Source organism: Haliotis rubra, unplaced genomic scaffold, assembly GCF_003918875.1.
Source record: "Haliotis rubra isolate DU_JTF1 unplaced genomic scaffold, ASM391887v1 Scf615, whole genome shotgun sequence".
Lineage (NCBI taxonomy): Eukaryota > Metazoa > Mollusca > Gastropoda > Lepetellida > Haliotidae > Haliotis > Haliotis rubra.
Genome location: NW_025767319.1, coordinates 558,428 through 575,455, shown reverse-complemented (window position 1 = coordinate 575,455; position 17,028 = coordinate 558,428). Strand labels below are relative to the sequence as shown.

Below are 17,028 nucleotides of genomic sequence, written 5' to 3'. Positions count from 1 at the left end.
CAAGCTGTCAAATCGGAGGCTGTCACATCAGGCTGTCACAACAAGCTGTCATATCGTTTCCACATTTAGGTGTCATCAGCCACAAGCTGTCACAACAAGCTGTCACATCGGGCTGTCACATCAAGCTGACACCAGTCACATAAGGCTGTCACAACAAGGCCGTCAAATCAGGGCTGTCCACATCGGGCTGTCACGGCAAGCTGTCACAACAGAGCTGTCACATCAGGCTGTCACATCAGGCTGTCACAACACGCTGTCATATCAGCCGCATTAAGCTGTCACATCAATCTGTCACAACAAGCTTTCATAACAAGCTGTCATATCAGCCACATTAAGCTGTCACAACGCGCTGTCACATCAATACAAATCAAGGTTTCACAACAAAGCTGTCACTACAAGCTGTCACTTCAGGCTGTCACATCAAGCTGTCACATCAGCCACATCAAACTGTGACAACAAGCTGTGACAACGAGCTGTCACATCAAGCTGCCACATCAAGCTGTCGCAACCAGCTACCATATCAGTCACGATGTAAGCTGTCACAGGCCACATCAAGCTGTCACAACAAGCTGTCACATCAAGCTTTCATAACAAAGCTGTCACATCAGGCTGTCACATCAGAGCTGACACACCAGTCACATAAGGCTGTCACAACAAGCTGTCAAATCAGGCTGTCACATCAGACTGTCAGCAACAAGCTATCCATATCAATACATTTAGAGTGTCACATCAGCCACAAGCTGTCACAACAACAAACTGTCACATCAAGCTCCCAATGAGCTGTCATATCAGCCACATTAAAGCTGTCACAACACGCTGTCACAACAATCTGTGCATCAAAGATGTCAAACAAGCTGTCATATCGAGCCACATTTAGGTGTCACATCAGCCACAAGCTGTCACAACAAGCTGTCACAACAATCAGCCACATGCTGTCACAACAGGCTGTGCATCAAGCTGTCACATGCTGTCATATCAGCCATCAAGCTGTCACAACAAGCTGTCACATCAGCCAAATCAAGGTTTCACAACAAGCTGTCACTACAAGCTGTCACTTCAGGCTGTCACATCAAGCTGTCACAACAAGCTGTCACATCAGCTACATCAAACTGGACAACAAGCTGTGACAACGAGCTGTCATCAAGGCTGCCATCGAGCTGTCACAACAAGCTGTCACAACAAGCTGTCACATCAAGTTGTCACAACCAGCTACCATATCAGTCACATTAAGCTGTCACATCAGCCACATCAAGCTGTCACAACAGGCTGTCACATCAAGCTGTCACAACAAGCTGTCACATCAAGTTTTCATAACAAGCTGTCACATCAGGGCTGTCACATCAAGCTGACACATCAGTCACATCGGGCTGTCACAACAAGCTGTCAAATCAGGCTGTCACAATCGGGCTGTCACATCGAGCTGTCACAACCTGTCACATCAGGCTGTCACAACTGTCACATCAGGCTTTCACAACAAGCTGTCACATCAGTCTGTCATAACTGTCACATCAGGCTGTCAACAACAAGCTGTCATATCAGGCTGTCACATCAGTCACATCAGGCTGTCACAAACAAGCTGTCAAGCATAAGTCACATCAGGCTTTCACAACAAGCTGTCACATCAGTCACATCAGGCTGTCACATCAGTCACATCAGGCTGTCACAACAAGCTGCCATATCAGGCTGTCACAACTGTCACAATCTGGCTGTCACAACTGTCACATATCAGGCTGTCACAACTGTCACATATCGGGCTGTCACAACTGTCACATATCAGGCTGTCACAACTGTCAAGCATCTGGCTGTCACAACTGTCACATATCAGGCTGTCATAACCGTCACATCAGGCTGTCATTCGTTCCCAAAATAGGACTTGGGGCATTTGTAAATAACAAATAAAATGAAATTAAGAAAATGCTTCCCGACAAACATGTTTCAATAACTAACGTTAAAGAGACTTCACTTGAACAAAACTAGAAACACTAACAGAAATTTAATCATTTTACTATAATTTGACTGAAAATTCATTGTAATACTGTACTTGTATTTGCCGCAATTCATTAAGAAAGAGTCATGGAGTCAAAATTTAAACAAATCAGAGTTCATTCAAAAGTGCATAAAGAGTCACACAATGGACAGGAGTCAGGTGACACGTCAGCAGTAGCGAGTGTGACCACCCAGGGCATCAATACACGCCAACACGTCTCCTCATTGACGTCGTCAGTCGGCGGATGACGTCAGCAGGAATTCTGTTTCAAGATCCTGTCGGTTTGGCAGGAGGTGGTACACGCTGTCTCAGCTGACGATCAAGATGATCATGATCAGGTTCATGTCTGGAGAACGTGCTGGCCTAGTAGGCAAAACGTTGGCGGTGAACGTTGTGCAGGTATTCTCGAACGATTCTGGCGGTGTGATCAGTGCATTCACATTTCCTCGGATAATAACCAGTCTTTCTGGACAGACTGAAGAGACTTCATCTGCACAGAGCACTCCCCTCCCAGACACGTTGTTACCACCGACTTAAAGTTCGTGCCCATTGCAATCTGCGTTGACGGTGTAGATGGGTCAAGGAGGTGGCGGTAGGCTCGCATACCCAGCCATGCCAAGTCGTAGGACTGACCGTCTGCTGATAACGTGTTCTTCTGCTGTCAGTTGAAGGTTCTTAACGCCAGCTGACGTCCAGAGCCCCAACATTGGCCATACCGATCGCCCTCGTTGCGCGTTCGTAAGTCTTGCGCATATTCGTGGAGTTTTTCTTCTTTTTGGTTTACTGCATGCTTGTTCTACTGTTCAGCATCGAGTTGGATGTCTGTTGGATGTCTGTTTGACTGGAGACTGACACGATTGCCCCTCATGTCGGATTATGTGGTGTTCAGTAATTAAAGTTATCCAGTCTCTTTTGTTAAGTAATTTACTTCCAGGGACCGTGAGAGACGTTTAGTTAAGCAGTATTGTTTACTTATCCGAGTTCAGTTAACCAGACTCTAATGGTGTGATAATTAATGAAGAAATTTGCCGGGACCAAAGAAAAGTGTTGACTTATCAGGCCCGTTTTAGTTAAGTGGTCTTTACTTTTAGGCGGTTTCCCCATATTTGGTTAGAAAACATTGTAGTCTACAGATACAAACCCGAATTGTACAAAAGTGGAGGTATTCAAGCTGGTTTCTCTCTCTTCGAATCCCGGGCCAAGACCTACCGAACGCTTGTAATGTAGAAAGTATGTTCCAATTATTGGCGACACCCTTACATTCCGAGCTGTCTAATTCTTCCAAATGCAACCTGAAAGGGTCATAAATTGTTATTTAGTTGGAAAACATTTTTGAGTCTACAGATACAAACCCGACTTTTACAAACCCCTACATTCCGAGCTGTCTAATTCTTCCAAATACAACCTGAAAGGGTCATAAATTGTTATTTAGTTGGAAAACATTTTAGTCTACAGATACAAACCCGATTTGTACAAAAGTGGAGTATTCAAGCTGGTCTTTCTCTCCTCGACTCCCCGGGCCAAGACCTACCGAACGCTTGTAATGTAGAAAGTATGTTCCAATTATTGGCGACACCCTACATTCCCAGCTGTCTAATTCTTGCAAAACTACCCGAAAGGGTCATAAATTGGTATTTAGGTAGAAAACGTTGTAGTCTACAGATACAAATCCGATTTGTACAAAAGTGGAGGTATTCAAGCTGGTCTTTCTCCCTCGACTCCCGGCCAAGACGTACCGAACGCATATAATGTAGAAAGTATTTTCCAATTATTAACGACACCCCCTACATTCCGAGCTGTCTAATTCTTGCAAATACAACCTGAAAGGGTCATAAATTGGTATTTAGTTAGAAAACATTGTAGTCTACAGATACAAACCCGATTTGTACAAAAGTGGAGGTATTCAAGCTGGTCTTTCTCTCCTCGACTCCCGGGCCAAGACCTACCGAACGCTTGTAATGTAGAAAGTATTTTCCAATTATTAGCGACACCCCTACATTCCGAGCTGTCTAATTCTTGCAAAAACTACCCGAAAGGGTCATAAATTGGTATTTAGTTAGAAAACATTGTAGTCTACAGATCCAAACGCGATTTATACAAAAATGGAGGTAACCAAGCTGGTTTTGACATCCTTGAATCACGAGCCATAGACGTACAGAGCGCTTGTAATGTAGAGTATTTTTCAATTATTGGCGACACCCCTACATTCCGAGATGTCTAATTCTGGCAAATACTACCCGAAAGGGTCATAAATTGGTATTTAGTTAGAAAACATTGTAGTCTACAGATACAAACCAGATCTTTACAAAAGTGGAGGTATTCAAGCTGGTTTTTCTCTCCTCGACTCCCGGGCCAAGACGTACCGAACGCTTATAATGTAGAAAGTATGTTCCAATAATTATTATAGGGGACACCCCTACATTCCGAGCTGTCTAATTCTTCCGAAAACTAACCGAAAGGGTCATAAATAGGTATTTAGGTAGAAATCATTGTAGTCTACAGATACAGGCCCGATTTGTACGACAATGGAGGTACTCAAAGCTGGTCTTGACACCCTCGAATCCCGCCAAGACGTTACCGAACGCTTGTAATGTAGAAAGTATGTTCCACTTATTGGCGACACCCCTACATTTCGAGCTGTCTAATTCTTGCAAAAACTACCCCAAAGGGTCATAAATTGGTATTTAGTCAGAAAACATTGTAGTCTACAGGTCCAAACGCGATTTATGCAAAATGGAGGTAACCAAGCTGGTTTTGACATCCTTGAATCACGAGCCATAGACGGTACAGAACGCTTGTAATTTAGAAAGTATTTTTTTAACTATTGGCGACACTTCCCTACATTCCAAAGAGGTCTAATGCTTGCAAAAACTACCCCGAAAGGGTCATCGATTGGTATTTAGTTGGAATTTAGTTTAGTTTCTACAGATCCAAACGCGATTTATACAAAAATGGAGGTAACCAAAATTTCGTTTTTCACGTTTTGACATCAACGGACATTTGCGTTGTTATCGGGACCATGTTGCGGTTTGGCCAATGTATTCTGCTTGGGTTCAAACCTGTACGGTAGTGTACCAGCATTTTTGTTTTATACAATTACTTTAAAAGTGATAAACTTTCTTTTTGCCCGGTAGTTTATATAACTGTATGAAAATAATCAACATCGTTTGCCTGATTTATTCTATGTTTTTCCCTTTGAAATGCACACACCTGTAACCTTATACACCTCATACACTAAACAAGTGTAGAAGTGAGCACAGCTCACATACCCCCACTTCCACTTTGGGACATGGAAATGACTGATATTGATATATATAATGTGACAAGGATCAGCAGCTCACAAGACTTTCTCCTTGACTCTACTAAACTTTATACACATGTTAGATAATGGTTTTGCCATGTACTGATTACAGTAATAATTTATGGAAATATATTTTTCCCGTGTAAACCTGACATACAATTGAACTTGACTGTCTCATGTTGCACACAATGAAGTGGACGTAGATGAAGATTGTTATTTTTTTTAGCACATGGCATATCTGTGGGTCAGGATTAACTTGTGGTATTAAGTTTGGTGAACCCTAGTACGTATAGTTTCGATGATATGCTGTGGCCAGGTAACCATCAAACACATTTTTCACTGTTTCCATTGAAACAACAACAAAACAAATTCTGAAGAAACTTTAAAATAGCAAAAGGCACATCAATGGGTAATGATTAACATGTGTGTGAAGTTTGAGTGAACCTAGCATGTAAACTTTAAAGAGATATGCTCCGGACAAAACCATCAAACACATTTGGCACTAGGTCGTGTTTCCATGGAAACAGCAAAAAAAAAATTCTGAAGAAACGGAAAACAACAGCAAAAGGCACATCAATGGGTAATGATTAACATGTGTGTGAAGTTTGGTGAACCTAGCATGTAAACTTTAAGAGATATGCTCCGGACAAAACCATCAAACACATTTGGCACTGTGTTTCCGGGAGGACGGCCGGACGGCCAGACGGACAGAATGAACGCTATATACCCCGTTGCGGGGGTATAACCCCGGTAAGAATGGTAAAGACACGCGGTACTTTCATGACGCAATAACCACTATCAAAATGACATGGTTAAATGGACTTGTCTCCTTTGGTTAACGAAGGGAAGTAACTGCGTTATGAATCCAGAGGGGAGGTTCGCAAAACGTCCCATTTGGTTTGTGGATTGATTTGTTATTGCGCACTGTCAACATGGCAAGTTAACAGTCCCAGTGTTGACCAATCATTATTCGATCAAAGAGGTAAAAGTAGAACGTGTTTTCCTGTTGGTATGTTATCTTCAGTCAGTGGCTTCGACTGCTGTACATAACAGGATTCATTGGATCAGTTACAATAACATGTCGTAAGTCAGGCGCGTTATCATTGTGACTCATCACTACTTGCATCGTATGGCGCGATTACAGCGTGATAATGAGCAACCAGAAAATAACATCAACGCAGCATTCTTGGCTACACAAATCATGGTAATCATTGTGACCCAAATCATTGTTATTCAAATACACTGATGTGCCCGTAAAATCTTCCAACAAGTGGCAACCGACCACCCAACTGTATTTTTACTGTAAATGTTTTTCTACATGGTCAGAAATATGCCCAAATAAACAGTTTGTGGTCAATGGTTATAACAATAACTACAATATGTTTAATAAATACATACCGTGATTATGTTGTAGTTTTATCCTACATAGAGACCAATGTGTCAAAAGAAATGTTCATACTTGTACCAAAATATTTTGTGGAAAATTCCCAAAACATCAAGCATTTTGTGTTTATTGTGCAAATCAAATGGATGCTCCCTGAGGTCATGTGTTGTGCTGTTATGAGTTTATTCACTTGGGACAGTACATACATTGAAGTGAATATCCAGCAGATGGGACCATAGAAGAGGGAAATATATTGAATACCCACAGAAAAAATTATCAATACCAAAAGAGTGTTTATTATAACTCAGGTAATGGCTAAACAAGTTATCTTGAGCTTTGTATATAATCAGGTATGTGGTAGTACATTAGGCGGGCATCATATGCAACAAACATCTACTGATGTGTGAGGGACTCCAGAGAGCCTGATATACGTTTTCTATTCATGAGCTCATAACTCCTGATTTTGAGTTCTTTTAGTTGTGAAGGTATATGCCAATTGCCAGTGCTTCAGCAGAATGTCTGTTTTTAAGATTCATGTTGTGCTCAGTGGCCTGTCACAGTGTATCTGTTTTTCTTTCTCAGGTAAGAATGTCGTTACCAAGAGCTCCAGTTTCCCGTACAACCCAAGTGCGTGTTCTGGGCAAACTGCTGAAGGGTCCTCCATGTGTGACTGATGAATGGGAGTATGCTGTGGCTGATATATGGATAAGTAAGCTCAAAGACCTGCTGAATGACCATCAGAAAACAGGGAAATGTCCTTCCATGACAAGCTCATTCAATGACACAGAAAATATTTTTGTGGGAGAATCTGTCTGGAAGGTGCTGGTGTCATGGTATGGCCTAGGGAGGATTACAACCTGCACAGACGACCATGTTCCTCCAAGTACACGCATTCCTGGGCAGGGAGACTCATACATTCTGGCAGACAAACACCTTGACTTCATTCATATGACAGTCTGTCTCCTGGACCACATTGACTGCGTGAACAAACAGCATTTCATACAGGTCTTCTTCTGGGAGGATGTCAATTTTTCTGGAACTGCTGCTGTGCAGATCTATTGGGGTTTCAATGGAACATGGTCATCGGATATGGGTCTCTGTCAAGATAGATGAAAATGAAGTGTTTTTGGGACTTTGGATTCACAAGAAATAATTACAGCTGGAAGTTTTGGTGCATTCCTGACTTTGAAGGTACCAGGTTTGCTTGACAAACTAATAAAGAGACATGGACTTCCTCCTCCCTACTGCAAGTCAAGCATCTTTGGACTCTTTCTCCTCTGCCAAAGGACACCTGTCTGAGGTTCTGCAAAGACTTCGGGATCAGTGTCATGTTATGTCTCTGGAGGAGACAGGGGGAAACAGCCTTACCCTCTGCATCATAGGATCTCATGTCTGTCTGGCATCAGTCCTAATCTTGTGGTAGCTCATCAACAACATAACTGTTCACGGGTACTGGATGAAACCTTGAATACATTTGAGAAGGAGGAGGTACAGTTTCTGGTAAAGACAAAAGCGAGATGATGTGTTCCAAGATGTTGAGAAACTCATCAAGGACAAAAGAGTGCAGCTGCAGAGCAACTGGAGCAAGATGTAGGAAAGCAAAGGCTGAGCTTGGTGTGCAAGAGAAGAGGTTTAGAGAACGTGAAAAAGACTTGGATGAGCGGGAACATGACCTTAATGTGAAAGTAGACAAGTTCAAGCGAGGCTTGACGGATTATTTGATGCAGAGGAAGAAGCTGGAAGAAGAGTTGAAAAGAATTGAAGAACAGAATAGATTCACAGACACCAAAGTGGAGTTGAATGTTGGAGGATCGAAGTATACAACATCAACAGTTACGCTTAACCAAAGAACCAGATTCATTATTAGCACTGATGTTCAGTGGGCGACATCATGTCCAGAAAGATGGTGAGGGCTCCTACTTTATTGACCGAGATGGGACCAATTTTAGAGTCATATCTTGAACTATTTGCATTGATGGTACAAGGTCATTAAGACAGTCTCAGGAATCAGACTGCATTACTCCAAGAGATACTGGTTGAGGCAGACTTCTTTAGACTGTCAGGATTATCTCAAGCCATCAACACCATGAGGTCAAGCCAGACATCAGGCACATGTTCCAGTATGCCAACACAATACTGACAACCCTATCCTTTTCAAGCAGGGAACACAGGCCTTGGAAACAGCTGTTTCTAGACAAGCAGAAAGCCTAAAAAACTTCCTAGACATGCAGAAATCCATAAAGATGTTTTGAGATGTGCACTAAGCCTTAGAAAAGCTGTTTGTAGACATGCAAAAAGGAAAGTGACACAACTCATTCAGTTGTAATATAGGACTGTATTCATGGGCTTTTAGAGTTTCATATTCACCACTGCTAAATATACATTCTAATGTTTAACACTTAATTAGCATTACAGTACAATCCAAGGTGGAAAACAATCATTTTTGTTCAAATTTGTTTCCGCATTAAAACTTGGATTTGACTTGAAATTATTTAGTCTTGATTGGAGAGCTTGATATATAATAGGTTGAATATCTTGAAACTCAAGTTATGTACTGAGAAGTGGCAGGTATGCATCCCATGCAGATTGATGTATAATATCCAGTCATTAGAAATAAGTTGGCAGTGAGGTCCTTGTGCTTTCTTCTATTGTACATCTACATATTTTATGTATAGAGAGTATTAGAAAATTGTGTGTGTCATACAGCTTCTATGAAACAAGTATCTGAAGTCTTGTATATCCTGAGCTTGAGAGCAATGTATCAGGTCTTACATACAGTATTTTGTAAGATCAGTACTCAGAAGAGTGTGATAATTTCATTATTACACATTATTTACACATTCTTGAGATCACCTTCAGGAAAATGCATTGATCATAATCACAGTCTTAGAAAATCACATTTGTCAAATGACGCCAAAAAATCTTCAATTACCCAGGTGTATGACATATTTTCTACCATGAAGTCATTCTGACTTATGTCTCAGTAAGATCAAAATGTCAATACTGCTGTCAAGATGATGTAAATAACAATCTGGAGCTGATATTTGCACTTGAGCTCTTATGGTTTTCCTGAACTTCATTAATATATTACATAATGACCCGGTGACATATTTTTCCTGTGTAAATACTGGCAAATATTAGAGCGGCAGTATATGTTGTATGTGATGTTCTTCCAGACATCCATGACCACACATAAATCTTTTGTAGGTGGTCATCTTTAAATACCCAACCAAATCACATGTATAATGTCTCTACAGGTGAGAAAGAGATCCCTATATCACTTGGCAATGCTTGCTGTGAAATGGCTAGTGTTTGTGAGGATCTGTTGAATACACATGTTGTCAAAATGTAATGATTCTGTCAAATAAGTACATTATCATTAAAAATGTGGCTCTTCGTAGCCTTGTGGGTGAAACTTTTCGCTTGTTGCACCGAGGACCTTGTTTCAATTACCTTCAATGATACTATGTTTGAAGTCATTGCTAATACATTGCTGAAAGAACATTGGTCATGTTCTTTTCTGAATACATACTGATATATCTGTATGATGTTATATTGATACAGAATGATTTGTTTCCATATCAACATGATGAAAGTTTGTTGTTGAGTAATGAAGCTCTGTCTTCCATTACTTTGTTGGTAGTGGACTCTCTCCTCTGTGGCTCCAGGGGAGAAGTGATAGACAAGCACAGTCAATTGTTTATTTTATGTCTTTAATATGACTCTTTGTGTTTTATGAGTAAAATAAAATCATCAAAACCATGATATATATGTATACAAAGTCACATCCTCATTACCTGTGCATGAATCAAGCATTTATCTGGTGTCTGCATCTCTCGACACATGCACGTCACAGCTGTTGACGGACTAGCACTTATTCTCTGAATATATATCATTTTGATAGTAACAAACACATTTAAATTGAAAAGGAGCCCCAGGGAGACCAGAGATTCAGAAGAAATCTAGAAATGCTTCATTTAGGGCTTCAGCATTGCAGTGAGTGAGTGAGTTAAAATTTAACGTCACATCAGCAATATTTTAGCATTGCAGAAAGGGCCAGGTAGAAGGGGAAATAATGTGGTTCAGGACTGTGAGACAGACTAAACTGTTGACAGCGGCTACATTTAACAGCAGAAACTAAACATGATTTATAGGGGAAGTGTATGCTCAAAAATGAATATTTTCTGATATGAAACAAGATGCAATTTGGGAATTAAGTAATGAGTGAAAAGATATGCTCATTTTTCTCCAATTTTAGAATGCTCAACAGAAAGTTGAAATGCCAGGCCATCATGAGGCCTTTGTTTTGTGAGGCAAACAAGCCAGAGTTACCGGTAAACCCATGGGTTATGAAGTAAATAGGGTTATTTTTGTGTGAACTTGGCCTTGTAAAGCTGAAATAGTAACATTTTTTAACATAAATGATTTAGAATACATACATTGTAAATATTTGCATTGCCACTCCCATCCACATGATTACAGTAATTAATCAGAGCTCTTTCTCCACCTGTCATCTGCCATTAGGATAACAATTAACACCCAATGTAAAAAGATTCCAAGGTATTTGCTGAATATATTTGTTTCATTGTTATATTAGAAGCTGAATTGAAATTCTAGCATCTTGAGGAACAGTGGAGCATAGATGCTGTAATGGGTTGCATTGTCCATCACAGTGTGTGGAGATCAGTCCATGGTGCCATTATACTGGGGGTCAGAAACTGGTTCTTCTCATTCCTGAGGAAGGCCATCACCTTGACAGAGTCAGTCTCCTTACAGTGGGTCTGCACACTGGCCTCACTACACAAACAGGAGAAATGACCATTCCAAACATTGTTGTGGGTATCAGGTCTTAGTTCTGACATATATGTGTTAGGCATGTATCTAAGACTTCCACATACATACAGTGATGCATTAAAGCATTAAGGTTGTTAATGAAATTTATATTTGGCATTATGCATTTTTTTTAAGAGAAAGCAAAACAAAATTATATATTTGTGTAATGTCAGCCCTGAAGAAACAGGTATCAGCCAAAAGATGCCAAAGGGCCACAAGCTATCTGGTAAGTTACAGCAGAATGCAATCACTGAAATACAGTCGGTCTCTTACACTTTGCTAAGTATTTTGGTTTGTGAACTGCTGCCAATTAAAACATTACACAAAATCATTTTGAGAAGAAAAATAATTTGTCTTTTAAAAGTTCTGGTTATCTGCTATAGTCCAATGAAAGAGTGTCGATTTACCCTGAAACCTGGTTTTCATGACAAATACAGCTTGTTTTTGTGTTGAGTGCAGGGGTGATTTTTGGGGAGTGCAGCAGCAGTTTTGTTAAGTGCAATATCATGGGATAACAATTCATATAAAATTCATTATTCATTATTACCACTACAAGCAATATATTAGGATTCAGATATTAGGAAAATATAAATATAGAATATTAGTAATAGCTTAGAGAAAGACTCCAGTCAAAAGTTGTAAAACTCATCTCTCAGACATACTATTGAAAAAGGTATAAATTACGGCTACACAATTTCACAGATATCCAAGATAAAATCCTAGCCTAAGGTATTGAGGACTCAAGCTGTTAGCAACCTTTCAGTAATTCAGAGTTATGGACCAGACAATTAAATGCATCTATTGTAATCCAAGCACCTGTAATTGACACATCAGATTAGGCTCATTGAGATCTAGCCCAGGGTGTAGCATCCAAGCACCCAGTAAAAAGTGCCATCGAGATTAGTGCCAGTTAAACTAGGATTAACAAGGATTAAGAGGATTGATTGCCCTGTCTGGTCATTGAAGGACCCACCCCATTTAGTATATTCTGTATTTGATAGGCTAATGTAGGTTACACCCATTTTTTGTATCAGTCAACCAATCATAATCTCTTTATTGTTTTAATTGTAGATAAATGTCTCTATCTTCATTTGTCCATGAGTAGGGCTTTAGACTCCCAACACAGGTCAGCTCTAGCCCTCAGCCCAGAGGTGGTTGTACCCCACTCTCTGTGGCCACCCCATGTTACTCTCGTTCTTGTAAATAAAATTGTGATTGGCTTCTTGTGACTTAGGACTCTTTTGCTGAGTTAATTCCCCCAAGCAGACCAGCACGCCAGTTAGATAAGGTGTTTCACGGAACCATCACTTGGACCCAAGACCCTTATCATAATAGCAACATGGCTTTGTGGATTAGCTTAGTCGGGATTTGTGCTGACTGTAGCAGGGCTCTGTGTTGAGTACAGCAGGGTTATTGTTCATTACAGCAGAGGTTATATGTGTAAAATACTGCGGGACTTCAGGACAGTGGGGATTTGTGAGCTTTGTGCAGTAAGGGCATACCTGACTCTCATGAAAGGATTTATAAGCATCTCTTCTCCAATTGTGGATGGCACTGTTGCTTCAAGCTTGGCTCTGATTCTGTAACGAGAGATGACTGGTTTCAAAGGGGGTCAGATATGTCCCCTGGTTCCAACACTGGTTCCAACTACCGTTACATACCATTACAGTCTTAAAACCAGCCCCACTACAGTCATAAAACCAGCCCCACTACAGTCACATACCAGCCCCACTGCAGGTGCATACCAGCCCCACTACAGGTACATACCAGCCCCACTACAGGTACATACCAGCCCCACTACAGTCACATACCAGCCCCACTACAGGTACATACCAGCCCCACCACAGTCACATACACAAATTCAAGGTGTTGGCCGAGAATTGCACAAGGTGTTGGGTTCAGTTGTGTTAGATTTTGTCATTGAAGATCAAGAATTTTCACAAAAATTCTATGTCCTGCCCTCATTACCTAAGTCAGTCCTACTAGGTGAGAACTTCCTCAATGACAACGATGCAGTCTTAGATTATAGCTGCCATTCCCTCATAATAGGCAACAGCACCTCAGATAGGCAGTATATCAATTTCATTGCCAATCCAGATCAAGAAATTTGTGGATTAGCAAAACAATAGATCAGATATATCCCCTCAGAGTGAAATTCATTTCAAGGTAAGACTGCCTGAGGCAAACAATGATTCCTTCATCCTCATTGAACCAATTGCCTCCCTCACTGCTCATTCTGAAGTAGCGGGTGGTAGGACCCTCTCGAAAGTGCATAAGAAAACTGCGCTACATTTGAAAGCATGAATCCTTCCCAAGAAGAAAAAGTTTGAGATAAGGGTACAGTTGTAGGAAAAATTTAGTTACATTGACAGCCACTCTATCTTTGAAATTGACTGTGACCAACCTTTAATAAATTCAGTTAACACTGACATTAGGACAACAGAACAATGACTAGGGATTACGTCAAAATTGCTCAAGACTTAGGATTTGACTTGACCAAGACACACAACTAACGTCAGGCCAACAACAAAAGACTACTCGGGTTTTAGGACAAAACAGAGACATGTTTTCCACAAGCCTTGCAGATTTAGGGAAAACTGACATGCGAAGGCATGCCATTGACACGGGCAACCATCCCCTGTTGAAGTGTAGGCCTTATCGTCCAGTCTCCTCATCTCCAAAAAAAAGTCACAGAAGAACTTGTTGAAGATTTTCTCAAATATGATTTAATAGAGGTCCACTTCAATGTATTCAGCCCCCATCATCTTAGTTAAAAGCGTGTATTTGACTCATATAGATTTGTTTGTGACTACAGAAAATTAAATTCTGTCACATTACCCATGTCATGGCCACTCCTGATTTTTTGGCGATGTTGTTGATCACATCGGCAATAGCCAAGCTACAATTTTTCCACGCTAGATCTTGCCAATGGCTTTCTTCAAGTGCCATTACCACGAAGACTCAAAGCATAAAACTGCTTTGTCACCCATCAAGGCCTTTATCAATTCAAGCGTTTGCCCCAGGGTTTGTCTAATTCTCCACTTTGTTTCAACAACTCATGAGCAAAGTGCTAAAATAAGCTTTTCAAAGTTGCGTTGATTTACATTGATGATTTGATAATCTACAGCAAAACTTTGAAGAACATCTCCAACATTTGGAGCAAGTCTTTTACTATCTCAAACAGGCAAAATTAACACTGAAGCCATCAAAATGCAATTTTGCAACAGACAAGGTTTCATTTCTTGGTCATGTTTTATCATGTGGAGGTGTTCAAGTTGATGACAAAAGGTCGAGAAGCAATTAAAACTTCCGATACCTAAATCACAAAACAGGTTACGCTCATTTTAGGCCTCACAAACTTTTTACAGAAAGTATGTGAAAGATTATCTTGAAAATAGCACTGCCATTGAATGCATTGTTAAAAGCATTCAGAGGCAGAAACTGATGGGAAACCAAAGTTCCAGTGGTCACTTGGGTGTGATCAGGCTTTCAACACACTCCAAAGTGCTATGTGTAACACACCTGTTCTGGCTTATCAGATTTTGACAAAGAATTTTTCTGCTTAACTGATGCCAGCGATATGAGCATAGGGTTTGTCTTAAGTCAAAAGGGCGAGAAAAATAATGAACATCCTATAGCTTTTGGAGGCAGAGGCTCTTCACGACGTGCGAAGAATTGGAGCATCACAGAAAAAGAAGGTTTAGCTTTAGTTGAAGCCATTAGATCATTTCGCCCATACCTTGCAAATTCCAAATTCACTGTCTACACAGACCACATCGCCTTAAAATGGCTCAAATCCATCAAGGATGCCACAGGTAGGTTAGAGGCGATGGTCTTTTCGAACTATCTACCTACACTTTTATATTGTTCGCCATGGCGGCAAAGCCAGCGGGAATGCCGATGCGCTCTCGCAGGGAATATGAGCAAAATATTAACTGTCAGAGTCAAACAGAAGAAGATGCTGAAAACCGTCTTTACAGTAACTTCACTTGAGCAAAGAGGCCATACCAACAATTCAGCAAGCCCATAATTATCCTCACAGGTCACCCAATCAACTCCAGACTGAGGATGATTGTATCCCAAAATATTAATCACTTAGATAGTGAATCACAGACAACTCATTTGTCTGTCACATTTGAAATATGAAGAGGACTACCAAACAGTACCAGCAACGTTGTTGCAGCATTACATGCTACAAGTGATGATGTCACAAGCCACAATGGTTGAGGTAAATATTAATGCACATCCCAACTTCGTCATCTACAAAGAATTTGTCCAGATTTTACAAAATTTTTGACTACAAAGAAAATGATGTCCTTCAGAAAATGAAAAGGACCGCCAAAGATCCTTATTGAAGCAGGCAACTTTGAAATAGATGAAGAATCCTATACAGATTTGTTCCACAGAGACAGAAGGGTCATGCAGACAAATTCATTAAACAGCTCGCCAGTTCCAAGAACTCTCAGGAACCGGGTCCTGAGATCCTACCGCGATTCTGAGTTTGGCGGTTGTCACCATGGAAAGGAAAGGATGCACAACACCATGAGACCAAAATACTACTGGCCAAAGATGTACACGAAATTACAACATATGTCCAGACATGTGAAGTGTGTCAACAGACCAAGAGGCATTACCACAGCAAAGAAGGCACCCCCCTACGTCCACTACCTGTGGAAGAGGTCTTCACCAGGTGGCATGTAGACATCCTTGGTCCCTTGCCAACAACACCAGACAAGTTACAAGCACATTTTGGTCATCACCGATGCAGCATCTAGATGGTGTGAAGCCTTTCCCCTGAGAACCCAAGAAGCCACTGGTGGTAGCAGATGTTCTCGTGAGAGAAATATTTTGTCGGTATGGCTCCAAGGACCTTAATTTCAGACAGAGGTCAGAACTTCATGTCAAAATTAATCAAGGCTATTTGTGAACTTTTGGCTATCAAATTCACTCATACCAGCCCATACCATCCCCAAACAAATAGCTGTGTAGAAAGGCTCAATTCCTACATCAATCAATCACTAAGAGCCTATTGTAACAAAACTCAAAATGATTGGCCCCGGTTTCTTCCAGGCATCATGATGGCCTATCGGATGGCTCCAAATTCATCAACTCAAAAGTCCCCTTTTGTTATGCTATTCGACCGAGAAATGAGCTCCACAAGATGTTTCATTAATTCCAAAGGAAAATTTAGGCCACAACAACAAAAGCTATCTTTCAAATTTGCTTGAGGAGGAGCTAGAAATTACAAGGACTATTGCGGCTGAAAACACTGCTCGAGCAAAGGAGGTGTATTCTGAGCAATACAATGCGTAGGCTAAAGAGCCAGATTTCTCCCCAGGTCAAAGAGTTTGGCTATATTGTCAAAAGTAGAAAAAGGCCTCTGCAACAAGTTAACCAAAAAGTGGTATGGCAGTTATTACATTGTTCATTTAGGTCCAAATTTCACCTACAAACTACTACGCGAGAAGTTCTGACGTGAAGTGCACAAACCATTGGTCCATGCCAACCGTTTGAAGCCATATT

General features: G+C 40.8%; 1 protein-coding gene and 1 long non-coding RNA gene across 4 annotated transcripts in view; one reads left to right on the top strand and one right to left on the bottom strand.

Annotated features, from left to right (window-relative positions):
• The first annotated feature begins 6,134 nt into the window (after positions 1–6,134).
• Positions 6,135–10,435, top strand: LOC124256035. Its single transcript, XR_006892806.1, has 2 exons — positions 6,135–6,270; positions 7,255–10,435. It is a non-coding gene; the product is annotated as an uncharacterized LOC124256035 (long non-coding RNA).
• Positions 10,369–17,028, bottom strand: part of LOC124256034 (hydroxyacylglutathione hydrolase, mitochondrial-like) — a 44,201-nt gene continuing 37,541 nt past the window's right edge. For all 3 annotated transcript variants that reach the window (XM_046689962.1, XM_046689959.1, XM_046689960.1), the window contains exon 9: positions 10,369–11,469. In XM_046689962.1, the coding sequence (XP_046545918.1) occupies positions 11,340–11,469 (130 nt within the window). In that variant the 3' untranslated portion in view covers positions 10,369–11,339. The remainder of the gene's footprint in view (positions 11,470–17,028) is intronic.